Below are 15944 nucleotides of genomic sequence, written 5' to 3'. Positions count from 1 at the left end.
GTGGATGTGTAACAGGGAAGCTCAGCTGGAGACAGACTTGTCTATCATCACTGTTTTGCTTAGGTCTTAGCCATGGAAGTGTCTCCATATACTTGTTGCCTATATACTTGACATCTTAAGAATGATCTGATAGGGAGAGGTTATGTTTATAGGGCCCAAAGGGGAAATAAAAAGGATGGAACTCACTCACAGAGACACTGAAAAACCTTCTACATTGATGCTAATGATGGTAGCATGCAGGCAAAACCAGAGAAGGCAAATCAGGGACAGTTGGTAACTGAACCCATGGGAAATTTGCATCCTCACTGAACTGAGCTCATCTTTCCCCTGTAGCCTGAGTATTTGCCTTCTAAGTGAGCTGTGGTTCAGATGTAGAGCCTGAGCAGTCTTCTCACACTCCCAGGAAAGATCAGAAGAGGGGCTGTGGGTAGGGGTAGGGAGGAGGCCAGGGAGCAAGACACAAGGCTCAGAGTGGTGACGATGGGAGGGGCCAAAATGCAGCCAGCACTCTCAGCCTTCTTCATGCTCCTCTTTGTCCTTCTGTGTCTCCTGGGAATCCTGGCCGATGGCTTCATTGTGCTAGTGCCGAGCAGGGAAAGGACGCGGCGTGGGAGGCTACTTCCCTCTGACATGATTCTCATTAGCTTGGGTGCCTCTTGCTTCTGCCTGCAGTGGTTGGAATGGTGAACAGCTCCTACTACTTCCCCTACCTGAATGAGTACAGCAGTGGTCCTGCGCGGCAGCTCATTGGTCTCCACTGGGACTCCCTGAACTCGGCCACCTTTTGGTTCAGCTCTTGGCTCAGTGTCCTCTTCTGCATGAAGATTGTTAACTTCAGGGGCACCTGGGTGCCTCAGTGGGTTGAGCCTCTGCCTTCAGCTCAGGTCATGATCTCAGGGTCCTGGGATTGAGTCCCACATCGGGCTCTCTGCTCTGCAGGGAGCCTGCTTCCTCCTCTCTCTCTCTCTGCTTGCCTCTCTGTCCACTTGTGATCTCTCTGTCAAATAAATAAAATCTTAAAAAAAAAAAAAGATTGTTAACTTCACCCACCTGACCTTCCTTTGGCTGAAGTGGAGGTTGCCAGGGTCAGTGCTCTTCATGGCTTCTCTCCTGATCTCTTTCAGCATCACCCTGCTCTTCTCTTGGGGAAGCTATGCTGTGTATCAAAGATTTTTAATTAGAAAATTTCCTGGGAACATGACCTTCAAGCAGTGGAGCAGGAGGCTGGAAATTCACTATTTCTTGCCCCTGAAACTTATCACCTCGTTGGTTCCCTGCTCTGTCTTTCTGTTCTCAATTGCGCTGTTGATTCTCTGAGGCGACACACAGGGAGAATGCAGTGCAGCGCCCATAGCCCGCAGGACCCCAGTGGCCAGGCTCACACTAGAGCTCTGAAGTCTCTCATCTCCTTCCTCATTCTTTATGGTCTGTCTTTTGCATCCCTGGTCATTGATGCTGTGGGTTTCTTCTCCTCAGAGAGTGACTGGTACTGGCCATGGCAGATTTTAACCTACCTGTGCACATCTGTCCATCGCTACATCCTCATTCTCAGCAACCTCCAGCTTCGAGGGGTGTACAGGTAGCTACTTCTGTTGGCCAGGGGCTTCTGGCTGTCCTAGGTGTCATGGTCCCGTCCAAACCCCTGGATGATGATTGAACCAGTTAGTGCCCACTTACATGGAAATACATTCACAAGCAGATATCCATTGGATTCTACTCTGGGCTTCTTCCTTTGGGAAGGAGAGGAGGGAAATCAAATCTGGGCATTCTCTCTGAATGAGATTCCTTCCTTGGGATGCTGTTAAAATAGGGCCACACAGGGCTCAGAGAGCCAGTATTGTTCAGAAATTCAGAATATAAATTTTTTTCTACTCTCTATTTTGTATACCCTTCATTACGTGGCAGCTTTAGGTTAAGAAATCTTGATTAACAGTACATGTAATCTCAGTAGCCTCCCAGGGAATGAAGAGAAAATGTGTCTATGGCTGAACTGTGGATAGGGAAGGAGCATGCCTCTTGAAGATAATGTAATGGTTGCCATGGGAGCCCCAGAGGATGGTAGTTGTAGCTGACAGTGCTCAGAGCTGTTATGTCTAATAGCCTTCCCTTCTGTGGAGATTCTTTTTCCTTCACCATTCTTGGAGAATTTGGTTTTAATTTTATGAAAACTACTGGAAGGTTTCTTTATACCAACCCATCTCTTTTCTCATTATTATTTCCATTGTTCTGCCTTCAGTTTTCTCCCCTCTGAGGTCTAAGTGGCAGCCAGAATTTTTCCATGTTTATTCTTCTTTAGAATTACACATTGTGATTTTCCACATTTTCAAATTGTCTCTGGAACTTTTTTTGTTTTTCCTCAAGCAAGTCACAAAGTCACATGTGAATTGAATAAACATGTACTTTGAGTTCTGAAAGAAGACTCAAGAGTTTCACTTAGTTTGTGTCCAAAAACTAACCTTTTTTTGTTTTTAAGAATCATTAAATCTTATGTTTAAAAGTTATTTTGAAATAGCTTGCTCCATTTATTATACAAACATTTCTAGAAATAATTTTAGAAAAGCTTCTATTTACAGTGAGATGCCTCTAAGGCAGGCTTAAAAGTTTTTGCTTAAAGGCACGAGTGTTCAAATTTCAGAATCTGACTTGCAACTGGTTGCCTGGTAGAGAGAAATTTTAATGTCCTCTGAGAGTGTAAGTTATTTCCCTACTGATTAGGGTATATGCTGCTGAGTGGAAGTACACTCATGAACTAAAATCTCCACAGAGATTATTCCATATTTTTACTTTAAACATTTATTTTTTAATAGGTAACACATTTACATGGTTAAAAATCCAAAATGTCTCAAGAGTATATATAAAAAATCTCTCTCCTACCTTTTCCTTCTGAGGCATTCTCATGAGTTTTATATCTGTCCTTCTAGAGATATATCATTCTATAGCAGAAAGCCACTAATAGTTAACTACCAGACCACTCAACTAACTTACCTATGTACGTACTTATGTATTCCACCCCAGGAACTAACTAACTAACTTATTAGCTATGTTCTTTCTCCTTGTGTCCTTCTACATAGATGGCTGCACAGTATGCATGCTCTTCTGCTCCTTGCTCTTTCTACTTAATATATCTTGGAGATCTACACATGTGGGAACACAGCATTTCCTCACTTTGAGGTTTTCTGGTTTTCGTTTTGACAAGGATGCACCACAGTGTCTTTGATTGGTCACCTGTTTGTGGTCATTTAGGTTGCTTCTTGTCTTTTGCTATTATGGCAATGCTGCACTGTTGAATGAATCTTCTACATAAGTAATCTTGCGTATGTGCCAATTAACTGTAGGATAAATTCCATGAAATGGGATTACTGGGTCAAGTGGCACGTGCATTTCTAATATTTTTAATTAACTTATTTTATTTAATTAGTTAGCATATAGTATATCATTAGTTTCAGATATAGAGTTCAGTAATTCATCAGGTGCATATAACACCCAGTGCTCATTACGTCACATGCATTCCTAATGTCCATCACCCAGTGACCCCATCCCCTCAACTTGCATTTTGAATTTTGACAGATTGCCCTAAATAGGTTTGGATCAATTTACTTCCCCATTAGCAATTTAGGAGTGCACTTATTTTCATAGTTTCTTTTTTGCCAATCTATTAGGCAAAAAATGCCCTATTAGTATAGTTGTCATTTGTATGGTTCCTATTTTGAGTAAAGTTTATTATTATTTTAAATGTTTAGAGCCATTTGTGTGTGTATTTTCTGTAGACAGTCTATATCTTTGCTTACTTTTAGATTTGAATTTTTGATTTTTTTTCAAAGATTTCATTTATTTATTTGACAGATCATAAGTAGGCAGAGAGGCAGGCAGAGAGAGAGAGGAGGAAGCAAGCTCCCCACTGAGCAGAGAGCCCTATGCGGGGCCTGATCCCAGAACCCTGGGATTACAACCTGAGCCGAAGGCAAAGGCCTTAACCCACTGAGCCACCCAGGCGCCCCAGTTTTTGCTTTTTTTTATTGGCTGGTAGGAGCTCTTTATATCTTAGAGAAATTAGCTCTTTGTTTTTGATATGAGTGGCAAAACATTCTCCTACCCTCAGTGTTTTTTATTTTAATTTTTCGTGATACCGATATTAATTTTAAAACTTTCCTTATTTTGAAGTAATTATAGACTCACAGGAAGTTGTAAGGACAGTATAGAGCCATAGGTGCCCTTTAGCTAGCATCCCCCTATGGTAGTGTCTTACATAGCCGTAGTACGATAGTGAGACTGGGAAACTGATACAGGTGCATTACAATAAGAAGTCTACAGATCTTATTGTTTCCCCTTTTTCAAACCTGCATTCATGTGTGTGTGATTTAATACAATTTTATTCCATGTATAGTTCGTGTAGCCACGATTGAGGCACAGAACTGTTGCATCATCACAAAGGAACTCTTTCGTGTTCCCCCTTTGCATTGTACCCTCCATGTGTTTTTTATTTTTTATTTTTACTTTTATAACAATGTTTTTTTTTTTAATTTTCTCCCAGTATTTTCCTGTGCATTTTTATTTGGTGCTTTCATTTATTTATTTATTTTTTCAGTGTTTCAAGATTCATTGTTTATGCACCACACCCAGAGCTCCATGCAATATGTGCCCTCCTTAATACCTACCACCAGGCTCACCTATCCCCCTACCCCCTCCCCTCCAAAACCCTCAGTTTGTTTCTCAGAATCCACAGGTTATCATGCTTTGTCTCCCCCTCTGAATTTCCCCAATTCACTTTTCCTTTCCTTCTCCTAATGTCCTCCATGTTATTCCTTATGCTCCATAAGTAAGTGAAACCATATGATAACTCTCTCTGGTTGACTTATTTCACTCAGCATAATCTCTTCCAGTCCCGTCCATGTTGCTACAAAAGTTGGGTATTCATCCTTTCTGATGGAGGCATAATACTCCATAGTGTATATGGACCACATCTTCCTTATCCATTCATCCATTGAAGGGCATCTTGGTTCTTTCCACAGTTTGGCGACCGTGGCCATTGGTGCTATAAACATTGGGGTACAGATGGCCCTTCTTTTCACTCCATCTGTATCTTTGGGGTAAATACCCAGTAGTGCAATTGCAGGGTCATAGGGTAGCTCTATTTTTAGTTACCTAAGGAATCTCCACACTGTTCTCCAAAGTGGCTGCACCAACTTGTATTCCCACCAACAGTGTAAGAGGGTTCCCCTTTCTCCACATCCTCTCCAAAACTTGTTTATTGTCTTATTAATTTTGGCCATGCCAACTGGTGTGAGGTGGTATCTCAATGTGGTTTTGATTTGAATCTCCCTGATGGCTAATGATGATGAACATTTTTTCATGTGTCTGTTAGCCATTTGTACATCTTCTTTGGAGAAATGTCTGTTCATGTCTTCTGCCCATTTTTTGACATGATTATCTGTTTTTTGAGTGTATAACAATGGCTTTCATCATGCAGATTTTTTTTTCGTTGTTGAATTTATTTATATATTTTTTAAAGTTTTTTTTTAAAGATTTTATTTATTTATTTGTCAGAGAGAGAGCGCGCGCGCGCACACACACACACACATGTGCATGCACAAGGAGGGGGAGGGGCAGATGGAGAAGCAGGCTCCCCACTGAGAAAAGAGCTGAATGTGGGATTCAATCCCAGGACCCTGAGATCATGACCCAAGCAGAAGGCAGATGCTTAACTGACTGAGTCATCCAGGCATCCCTTGCTGAATTTATTTAAAACAATAATGAAGGCTGGCATTTTGTCTCATAGTTTGAAGGTATTCCTCACTGTGATATTAAAAAAAATGCCTTTTGGTTTCTTCTCCTGTTTTCATTTTTATATTTAAATACTTGACCCTTCTGGGATGTATTCTGATACAAGATATACTATATGCATAATTTTTTCCCCAAAATGCTTAGCTTAACCATTTAATGGTTAAGTTAACCATTTAATGGTTGCCTTAACACTTTTTATTGTATAATTTTTTTCTTGACTGATTTAAAATCCTACCTTTTATTATCACTAAATTCCTATACATGTTGGTTTATTTCCAGACTTTCTATTATGTTTTGCTACCTTGATGTGCACTAGTCCTGTGCCAGTACTACAGCATTTTGCCTATTTTAGGTTTATGATGTTTTAGTGACTGGTAAACTAGTCTTTCTTCATTAATCTTCTTTTCTAACTTTTCTTGGCCATTATTTAAAATATAATAGTGTCTGGTCCCAAACAAAAATTCCTTTTTAGGAAAATTAAGTTGGATATAACTAAATGTATAATTCAACATAAGGAGTCATACATATCCATGATGTTGCATCTTTCTGTTCAAAAATATGTTATGCTTTTCCATTTAGTCACGATTTCTTTTATTACTTTCAGTAGTGTTTTAATTTTTTAAAATACATACCTTTTACATGATGTGATGTGAAGGCTTATGTATAATTAACCCTTTATGCCTTAGTTTCCTGGCATATTCACTGAGGTAATAACAATTGTCTCGAAGTAATTGCAAAGACTAAAGTAGGTAATATATGTGCATGACATGTTAGTGTTCTTCATATTATTAACAATAATAATTATAGTATTAGATAGTTAATATTATTTTTAAAAATTATTTTCTGTATCTGCATCAGTATGAAGAAAGTTGAGAAACCCAAGTATGGTGAGGACCTTTCTAGACACCAGGAAAAATTAGTGTTTTTTTTTTTTTTTTTTTTTACTACTCTTGTTTTTTCCCCCTTCTTTTAATTTTTTCAACTACTAAATCAGGACAATATGTTAAATATGAGTGAGATAAAGAAAAACCACTTGTGGTGGGTAAGGAATCACTGAGAAGGGATTCTGATGCTGAGGTGGTCACTGGAGACTCACTGGGTGGGTGACTCTCAGAAAACAGTTCACTTAAGCAGCTTGAAAAAAATTGTTTAAATTCTAGTTAGTTAGGATATAGTGTAATATTAGTCTTGGATATACAATATAGTGATTCAACACTTCTATACATTATCTAGTACTCATCACAGCAAGTGCACTCCTTCATCTTCATCACCTCTTTCCCCTATCCCCCCACCCATCTCCCTTCTGCTAATCATGTTTGCTCTCTGTAGTAAGAGTCTTGTTTCTTGGTTTGTCTCTCTCTCTCTCTTTTTTCCCCTTTCTTCATTAAAAATTTTTTTCAAGCCCCTATACAGGGCTTGAACTCATGACCCTGAGATCAAGATCTGCACTGAAATCAAGAGTTGGAAGTTTAACCGACTGAGCCACCCAGGCGCCCCTGATCATTTGTTTTATTTCTTAAATTCCACATAGGAGTGAAATCATATGGTATTTGTCTTTCTCTGACTTATTTTGCTTAGCACTTCAATAGCTTTTGACATCAGCTAAGGGAGAGAAAGAAAGAACTAAGAGTTGTGTTTTTTCTTTGAAGACATGGAAAGGAAAAAAACAGATAGGAATAGTAAGAGTTACTAAACATTATCTAGCTGTCTTTAAACTATGTTCTATATTATGCATTGTCATGTCACTATATTGAGCTGTTCTGTTGAGAAAAGAAATGAAAAGGCTGAGAAAATGTATTGGAGATTAAACCAGCGGGAAATCATTTGGTTTTCTTTACAAACAGATGTAGGAACAGGAATTGTCCACTTCTTAAAAACTCTACATCTCAGCCCTCCACTATTCGAATCCACCGAAGTGCCTGTATCCAAGGCAGCCCCCCCGCCCCTCCCCCAGTCTGACTCTCCAAATACGTTTCCATCATTTCTTCATCGTCCGTGGTCCAGGCTCTCCTGAAAAGTCTCTGGGCATGAGTCAGAGGAGGACAGGTTTGTTACCTGTGGTGTCAGGAAAGCTTAACTAAAATCCCTGTCTTTATCGATCCATGACAAATATCACAGATCACTGCCAAAGGTTTCACAGAAAACATTTTGTAAAATTTAAAAACATAATGCAAAACAATATATAAGTCACGATGTGTTAACAATGTAGAGGGCCACAGATTGTTTGAGAATGTATTTGGTGAGCAGATATTTTTGGGGTGTCTATCTGTAGACACGCCCTGTGCTGAGGATAAAGTACTGGACATTACAGATGGTGTTTCTATCCCCATAAGTGTTTATAGTCTCGTGGAGAGCCCGGCAAAGTGTCTAGTCATACAAATGAGCATATCACTACAAATGCTTCAGCAGGTGGTAACATTGTGGATGAGATGACATTTAAATACACAATTCCAGGTGCTTATAGACCTGGAAACCCATCAGTGAATTCCAGTCTGGGAAGCATTCTCTCTGGTGGTATCTTGGCTGTGTGATAGTGTGAAGCAAAGAGTGCTTTAGTAGGGGGTGATTTTTGTTCTGGAAGGAAGAGACAGGATTTGTGCTTTACTGACAAAGCAGGGAGGTCTTACCATCAGGGATCCTCTACCATGAAATTCCCCCGTCTGTTCAGGATGGCCACGGAACAATGTTCCCACATGCCCATTTACTCCTTCCTTTGTCTCTGAGTGACTCTAGAAATACTCCCCTAATATATAGTTCCCAGCTCAGACCTGAGTTTTTCTCTCCTATTCTTCACACATTGGCTTATTCTCCATGAGAAAAGATAAAAGTATGAAGACTTTGCCAGGCTAGTGCTTTTGGTGAGACTCAGACCTGTTTTGTGAATCAATATTAGAAAAGCAGACTCCAGATCCCTCCTTAACCAGAATGGGACCTGTCTAACCAGAGGGTTACCTCTTGAGATATGGCATGAGATCAGAAAAAACAGGGTTGTCACCACTTACAAAACACCAAATAAACTCTTTATTTTTACTCAGGCTTCAGAGTGTTAATCAGATGGAATGGCTAACTTTTCATTTAAAGAAAAAAAAAAGGTAAGCAGAAGGCACTTTATAGTTACACCCTCTGTTCAGTCTCAACTTCAAGATCTGTTCACTTTTACTTTTAACATTTCCCTATCTCTTAAATAATTTCTAGTCTATATTCTTCCCAACTCTTTTGGTCTTTGAAACCTTATCTACGGGCTCTACAAAGTCTGCCCTAATTAGAGGAAGTTGAATTACAAATAGCCATTTCACTTACTCCCTCTAGTTAAGCATGAAATAGAGAATTTGTTGGACTAAGGGAAGAAAAAGTCTGTGCTACTTGTTTTTGTCTAGTTAGTCTAACAGTCCTGCTCTAGAGAAACAGGACAGCTTCTGGAACACCCTGTAAGATATGTTACTTTCCCATATCAAAAACTCTCCTATGCCAGGGCATCTAAAACTAATTATTTGGCCTAGTTTTCAGACCCCTACGAAGTCCACCCCCTCTTTCCAGCCTTTACTTCTGTCTCATAAATCCTCAGAATGAAGACTTTGCACTAACCAAACTGGTTTGCTCACTCTTTCCCAGACAAACCTCAGTTTTTTCAACCTCCTCACTTCATTTGTGTCATTCCCCCGCTCTCCAAGAATAGATCTCTCTCTCGACTCCCTCAACTGTCCAAATCTGACCATTTTCTAAGGCCCCAAATAGTTTTTTCTTCTTCTTTAATCTGCCCCCCCCCTTTTAAAGAATTTATTTATTTGAGAGAGAGAGCATGAGAGCAGGGAGGGTTAGAGGGAGAAGCAGACGTGGGCTTCATCCTGGGGATTCTCGGACTCAGGGATCATGACCTGAGTAGAAGGCAGACACTTAACCGAGTCACCAAGGTACTCCTCCTTTAATCCCTTTGCAAACTATCCAGATTTTTCCTCTTCATGGGAGAATTTCATGAGTTCAGTGGGGGTTTTTAATGTGTGTCCTATATTTAGTAATTAACCAAATATCCCCTTATTTAACATTTTGCATTATTAGATTATGTTTTAAGTTCTTTTTTCTTTTTTGGCACTTATCTTTTATCTTTTTAAACAGTCTCCAGGTTGTTGGGAAGGATCTCCTATCAGACTTTGTGTGTCTCTTATGGTACCTGGAGTGGTGTAGTGCACACAAATCTTTTTACTGGTTGATATTTCTTTCTAAGACCTGAATGGTGTCCCAGGTCCATCATGCTCCTAGCATCTGGGAGGAGGGTGTCGGGATGATAACTGAGGTGAGGAAGGGCTTCGGACTGGGCAAAGAAGAGGTGTTCATTAAATGTGGTATTTGGTGATTGACTGTAAAGATGAAGCTGACATGTAGGGCAAGGGTAAAAATGGTTGTGGGGATTATTTTGATGTTCATCCAGTCAACAAATGTTTAACATTTCTGATTGGTGTAAACTGCTTTTGAGTCTTGATGAGAACTAGTCAGAGCTACAAAGATTTCAGAACTTGTCATTATTTATATTCCTTCAAAAACAAAGAGTACATTTTTCACACACACACACACATGTGCACAGTTGCACAAATACTGTTTCCCTTAGTACAAGTTTCACTGTCCTTAGGAAGCAGCCTTCTCTTTCCCCTTCTCAGCTTGTCTATATTTCTCTGTTAACACAACTGACTTCCTGCCCAGCATTCAGCTCTGGGCCCCACCAGCACCACAACACTGGAGCCACCATTACAACTGGGTGTGTGTGTGACACTCACAGGCCACGTGGTTCAGCACATGGTGTCCCCAGGTGTGCAGGCACATGGTGACCACTGTCTCCACCACAGAAGTCACCAGGCTTATAAGGCAAGAGACAGCTGCCATGTAGCACAAGTGGTCACCAATAGCCATGTAGCAGTCATAGGCCATAGCAGCCAGTAGCAGGAACTCAGTACTCCCCAGGGCCCCTGAGAAGAAGAGCTGGGTCCCACACTGGGTGAAGGAGATGGTCTTCTTTTCCAGCAGGAAGTGCACCAGCATCTGGGGGACCCCACTAGAGGTGTAGCAAATGTCCACCACCGAGAGGTTGCAGAGGAAGAAGTACATGGGCAGGTGCAGGAGGACCCCCAGCGGGGTCAGCAGATAGGCAGCCCCAAATAGGACAAACAGTCCAGCCTGGGTCTGCCTGTCACTGGAGAGCCCCAGGAGGACAAACTCACTTTCCCAGGTCAGGTTGTCCCTCCTCATGAAGCAGGTGGGGTAGGTGGCCAGCAGGGGAAGGTAGCTCAGAGAGGCCAGAATCAATCAGAATTCAGTCTGCGCCTGAACAAAGGACTGTAAGCAGAACTGCAAGAACTTGAATGTTTTCTCTCTTAGACTCTGAGCCTCTTGAAATCAGGGATCTTTTGTGATTTTCTCTTTTCTTTTTTTTTTCTTTCTTTCTCTCTCTTTTTTTTTTTTTTTTTTTTTTTTTGAGAGAGGCACAGAGAGAGTGCATGCAGGGTGGAGGTGGGGCAGAGGGAGAAGGAGAGAGAACCTTAAGCAGGCTCCATACCCAGCATGGAGCCCCACCCATGGCTTCATCTCAGGACTCTGAGATCATAACCTGAGTCAAAATCAAGATTTGGAGGCTTAACTGACTGAGCCACCCAGGTGCCTCTGTGATTTTTCTTTGTATGCAAAGATTCCTAACAAATGTTTCACAATAAAATTTTTGTTGAGTACACAAATTAAAAAAAAAAGTTAAAAGCAGTGGCCTTGAGGATTATTCTCTGATCCTAAGATATAGGACTTATGTTCTGGACTTCCTCCTTGTCCTTACTGCTCACACTGGAGCTCATGGTTCTTCCTGTTCCTCCCATAAGCCAGGCTAGGTCAGTGACAGAGAAAATCGCTCAACTTGGTTCTCAGTGTACTGATTAATAAGGCTTATTCTGGGTTGATAAGATCAGGGCCTTAATTATATTAACTATAATTATGTCCCAACTTCTTGTGATTATGCTATTTCCTTGGTGAAATGCTGGCATTTATTTGAATGGTAAAGTAAGTGATTTATAAAAGGTGAATGCATACATCACTTATTTGCAGTGATAGCATTTGGAACCTGACGGTGCCCACAGATGGAGTCAGTAAGGGAGTGCCTCTGAAACCCTTTGAGCTTTGTTATGTGTAAATCCTTCTGTCATAACAGAGGCAGGTTTGCCCTTGGTACACCTCCCTGTTTACTTTGCTGGTCTTTAGCCTCTACCAAAGGATAAGATGTCATATTTTCCCTCAGTACAAATGTACTAAGCAATTTTATAATCTTTGTTTATCTATATATTAATAGCAAGTCCCCCTAGCTCCATTGCCATATTTACATTGTGTGTCTTTGCAACATGGTGGGAGGAGATAGCATTATTGGCTAGTTTAGGAATAAGGAGAGAGACCACAGAGACATGGAGAAGAGTCTGACTGCTGGAAAAGCCCATTTGGATGCTCACTAGGGAAGCTTGAGATGGAAGGAAAAAACTATACATATTAGGATTTGCCTATGAAAATCCCACACAACCCATGGTGGACACCAGGGCAGTGCCTGTCACAGTAGCTACACAGTAGAACCACCTGGCATGCTTAGAAGACTCCAGAAGCCTGGAAAAAACTCCAGAGCAATTAAGTCACAGTCTCAGGTGAGTGACACACAGATATTAGTATATTTGTAACTTTTAACATTTCCCAAACAATTAAAATGTGAAGCTAAGTTTGAGACCCACTGCTTTAGACAGAACCTTTTAATCTTATTTTTGAAGATTCAAGACAAATTCTTTTTGGGAGAGGAATATGTTTTACGATAAACCTGGAAAGTTTTTGTGGAGGAACGATCTTTTGGGCTAAACTTCTCATTCTTTGTTAGAAAAAGTTGAGGCCAAGAGAGTTTAAATGATTTGCCTGAAATTCCATTGAATCAGTGAAAAAGTGATCCTTGATATGTTGCCTTTTTGTGTGTGTGTTGGGTCTTCCCTTAGTCTTACTTTCTTAGGTCTTGCCCAAAAACAATGTTTCAGAGTATCTTAGACCCTGGGAAGAAGTAGTAAATATCAAATGAGATTGTGTGTGAGAAAGCCCTCATAAATTTCAGAGCATTATCTAAATAAGAAGGATCTGTATGAAAGATAATGAGAGATGAGTCACAGAATCCAATGATATGGAAATGAAAACAATTCAACCCAAGTTTTTCTAACCAGGCTCTCTTTCTAACTCAAAGATTAGGCTCATGGCTGGATGGGGGTGAAGAGCACGGAGTCCCAACTAGCTAGACACACCTCTGTCTAGATAGTTGGAACCCATGCTTTCCCTCCTTTCAGTCCTTCTGTGTCCAGAAGGTGTCACTGTAGAAAATGCTAAGAATAGACTGGCTTTGGCAGGGTACCCCACTGATTTTCTGAGCCCTGCACCTGGGATGGAGCCCCATTCCCACTGAACCTATTTCCTTCAACACTGCAGTAAGTAGCCAAACTTTACTTCCCAAATGTGGCTCCTGAGTGTCCAGAACACCATTAACTGAAATTCTCACCAGGGAAGAGAATGAAATGCAAAATGAGTACAGAAGGGAGAACAAGCTGGAAGGAACTTTGGGGATCTTCATGTCCACCTTGTCATTTTACAGAATGAGGAAACTGAGGTTCAGGGAGCAGGAGTGATTCTTTGAGGTGGTTTTGCCAGCTAGGCTCAGAGCTGGAACTGGGTCTGGAATCAGAGGACCCTATTCCATGTTCTTCCTGCTACATCGTGTGTGATCACTTTCTGCTACATCTTGTGTGTGTATCACAGTAGGTGGTGGGGAGCAGCACACCCACAGAATGATTTGTGTGACAGGTTTGATTTTTGTTGGGGGGAGGGTGATGTCAGGAAAGGGGTAGTGCTTAAGATGCTACTCTGGGGGGACTTGGAGCTGCTGCAAAGTGATGCAAGGAAACTGGCTGAAGAGCGGTTCGGAGAGGCCAGCCGCCTGGTGGCCCAATTCATTAGATACCTGACCTCCTTCCATTTTATTGTAGGCTAGGGTATCACACTGCTCAGTGCTAGATGTTCCATTGGTATGTGATGAAGATAAAAGAAAATACATTAAACTGTAAGAGCTTGTGATTTGTTCTTCCTTACTAACTAAAGAGAAAAACTGAGGTTTCCTTGCTGTGCAAAATGCAGACACTGGGCAAAGAGCAGACAAACACCTAAACACGGAGGCACTAGAGAAAGGAAAAGATAATTTGTTGATTTGGGAAGAGAACTTAATAGTTACAGAAGAATCTAAAAATGATGATGAGTTAAATCATTTTGACTGGAGATGGGGCTGAGTGCCTTCAGTGGGAGTGGGAGCAGGGAGGAAGGGAGGCTGATGAAGGGATGAAGGTATTGAATCCATTTCTGTTAAGTATCTAAAATAGGCAAATCCATAAAGGCAGAAAGCAGATCAGGGTTGCCAGTGTCTGGGTGAAGGGAGGAATGGAGAAGTTCTGCTTAAAGGGTATGAGGTGCCCTTTTGGAGTGATGAAAATGTTTTGGAACTAGAGAGACATAAGGTTGAACAACATGGTGAATATACTAAATGCCACCAAGTTGTACACTTTAAAATGGTAAAAATCATGACTCATATGTTACGTGAATTTTATCTTGATGAAAAAAAAAAGGTTTTACTAGAATTTAAAAAGGTACTCCAGGGGCACGTGGGTGGCTTAGTGGGTTAAGCGTCTGACCCTTGATCTCAGCTCAGGTCTTGAGTTTAAGCCCCGTGTTGGGCTCCACATTGGGCTCCATGTTGTGCATGGAGCCTACTTAAAAAAGTAAAAATAATAAAAAAATAAAAAGATGCTCCATTTCTTCCTCCACAAACTTTTGGACTTTTCTCAGCAGATTGATTAGAAGTTTGAATTACTCTCAATTTATGTTTTTTTTTTTAAATTTTAAAATATTTTATTTATTTCTTAGAGAGCAGAGTGAGAGAACATTAGTGGGGTGAGGGGAGAGAGGGAGAAGCAGACTCCCTGCTGAGTAGGTCGCCAGATGCTGTTGTGAGGCTCTCATTCTAGGACCTTGGGATCATGACCTGATACGAAGGCAGTCGCTTATTGGACTGAGCCACCCCAGACGCCCCTCAATTTATGTTTATTTATTTATTTATGGGAAGACAAACCAGATATCTGTAATATTTAGGTAAGAGATACTTTAATTTTTAAATGTTCTAAATATTTTTTCTGGACAAAATTATCTCTATTTCACTTTCCGGATTAGAGTATTTAGTGCTCAGTCACTCATTGTGTGTTACCAGAGTAGAGCAAACTTGGAAACAGATTCCTTGCTGAGTAGCTCACTTGGCTCACCTCTGATGGTGTGTGGCATGATAGTCAACTGTGAATTCTGAACACATTTCTTTTTTCAGAAGAGTACGTCCTTAGACCTGATTGTATAGAAAGTATGTGTTTGAGGTTCTGAAGGCTTGACTTTTTGGCCAGCCATTTGCCACCACTGCAAGCCTGAGAGCGTGGAGGCATGCAGACTGATGTGCAGATGACTCATGCACAGTCCAGTCCTGTTCATCAGGGCTGTGTGGATTATTACTATGTCTTTGGCTCCATGTCCCTGTGTGAATTCCCCACCCTGCTGAGCTGGGCTGGACCATGTGTGAGTCACATGGGTGACCTTTGCACCTCTGGCCCAATGCCTGTTCCATCCCTTGGGCACAGTGAATTTTGTAAATTACAGCTCCCGCCTTCCCTCTCTCTTCTCATTGATTACAGGAAAGCTTAAACATATAGTTGTAGATTTTTGAAGGAAATATACTTTCCTGGCATAAGTTTTGTGCATTGACCTGACTTCTGATTTGATCTTCTTTTCTAATTCATATATGCTGGGGTATCTTTTTTTTTTTTTTTTTTTTTTTTTTAGTTTCTGTAGTGTGTATGTATTTGTAAATTGTAATTCACATTTTTAGAATAAGTCAGGGACCAAAAATAGAGCCCAGGGATATAATCCATTTCCCTGTTACCGCAAACGATAGTGAGTGGAACAGACTGTGGTCCTCCTACCTGCTCCCTTACACCATGCTCATGCACAGACACATGCATACATTATGCTGAGGACACACACTCCAAGATCTATGGTCTTCAGAGTGAGGCCTCTTAAGACAAAGTTGCATA

At 40.9% G+C, this 15944-nt stretch overlaps 1 protein-coding gene and 1 pseudogene across 1 annotated transcript; one reads left to right on the top strand and one right to left on the bottom strand.

Moving 5' to 3' along the window:
• The first annotated feature begins 495 nt into the window (after window positions 1-495).
• Window positions 496-1619, top strand: LOC111151860 (annotated as a pseudogene).
• An 8902-nt stretch (window positions 1620-10521) lies between these two features.
• Window positions 10522-11019, bottom strand: LOC111151883 (olfactory receptor 2F1-like). Its single transcript, XM_022510107.1, has one exon. The coding sequence runs from the start codon at window positions 11017-11019 to the stop codon at window positions 10522-10524; it is 498 nt and encodes a 165-aa protein (XP_022365815.1).
• Window positions 11020-15944: the final 4925 nt, after the last annotated feature.

This window comes from Enhydra lutris, unplaced genomic scaffold (genome assembly GCF_002288905.1).
Source record: "Enhydra lutris kenyoni isolate GAN:26980312 unplaced genomic scaffold, ASM228890v2 scaffoldscaffold27, whole genome shotgun sequence".
Lineage (NCBI taxonomy): Eukaryota > Metazoa > Chordata > Mammalia > Carnivora > Mustelidae > Enhydra > Enhydra lutris.
Note: the sequence above shows the minus strand (reverse complement) of the source record. Positions and strands in the feature narration are given on the sequence as shown.

Bases quoted from the DNA above. Each gene is read 5' to 3' on its own strand.
- LOC111151883 (XM_022510107.1), bottom strand. From the start codon at position 11,019: ATGAGGAGGGACAACCTGACCTGGGAAAGTGAGTTTGTCCTCCTGGGG.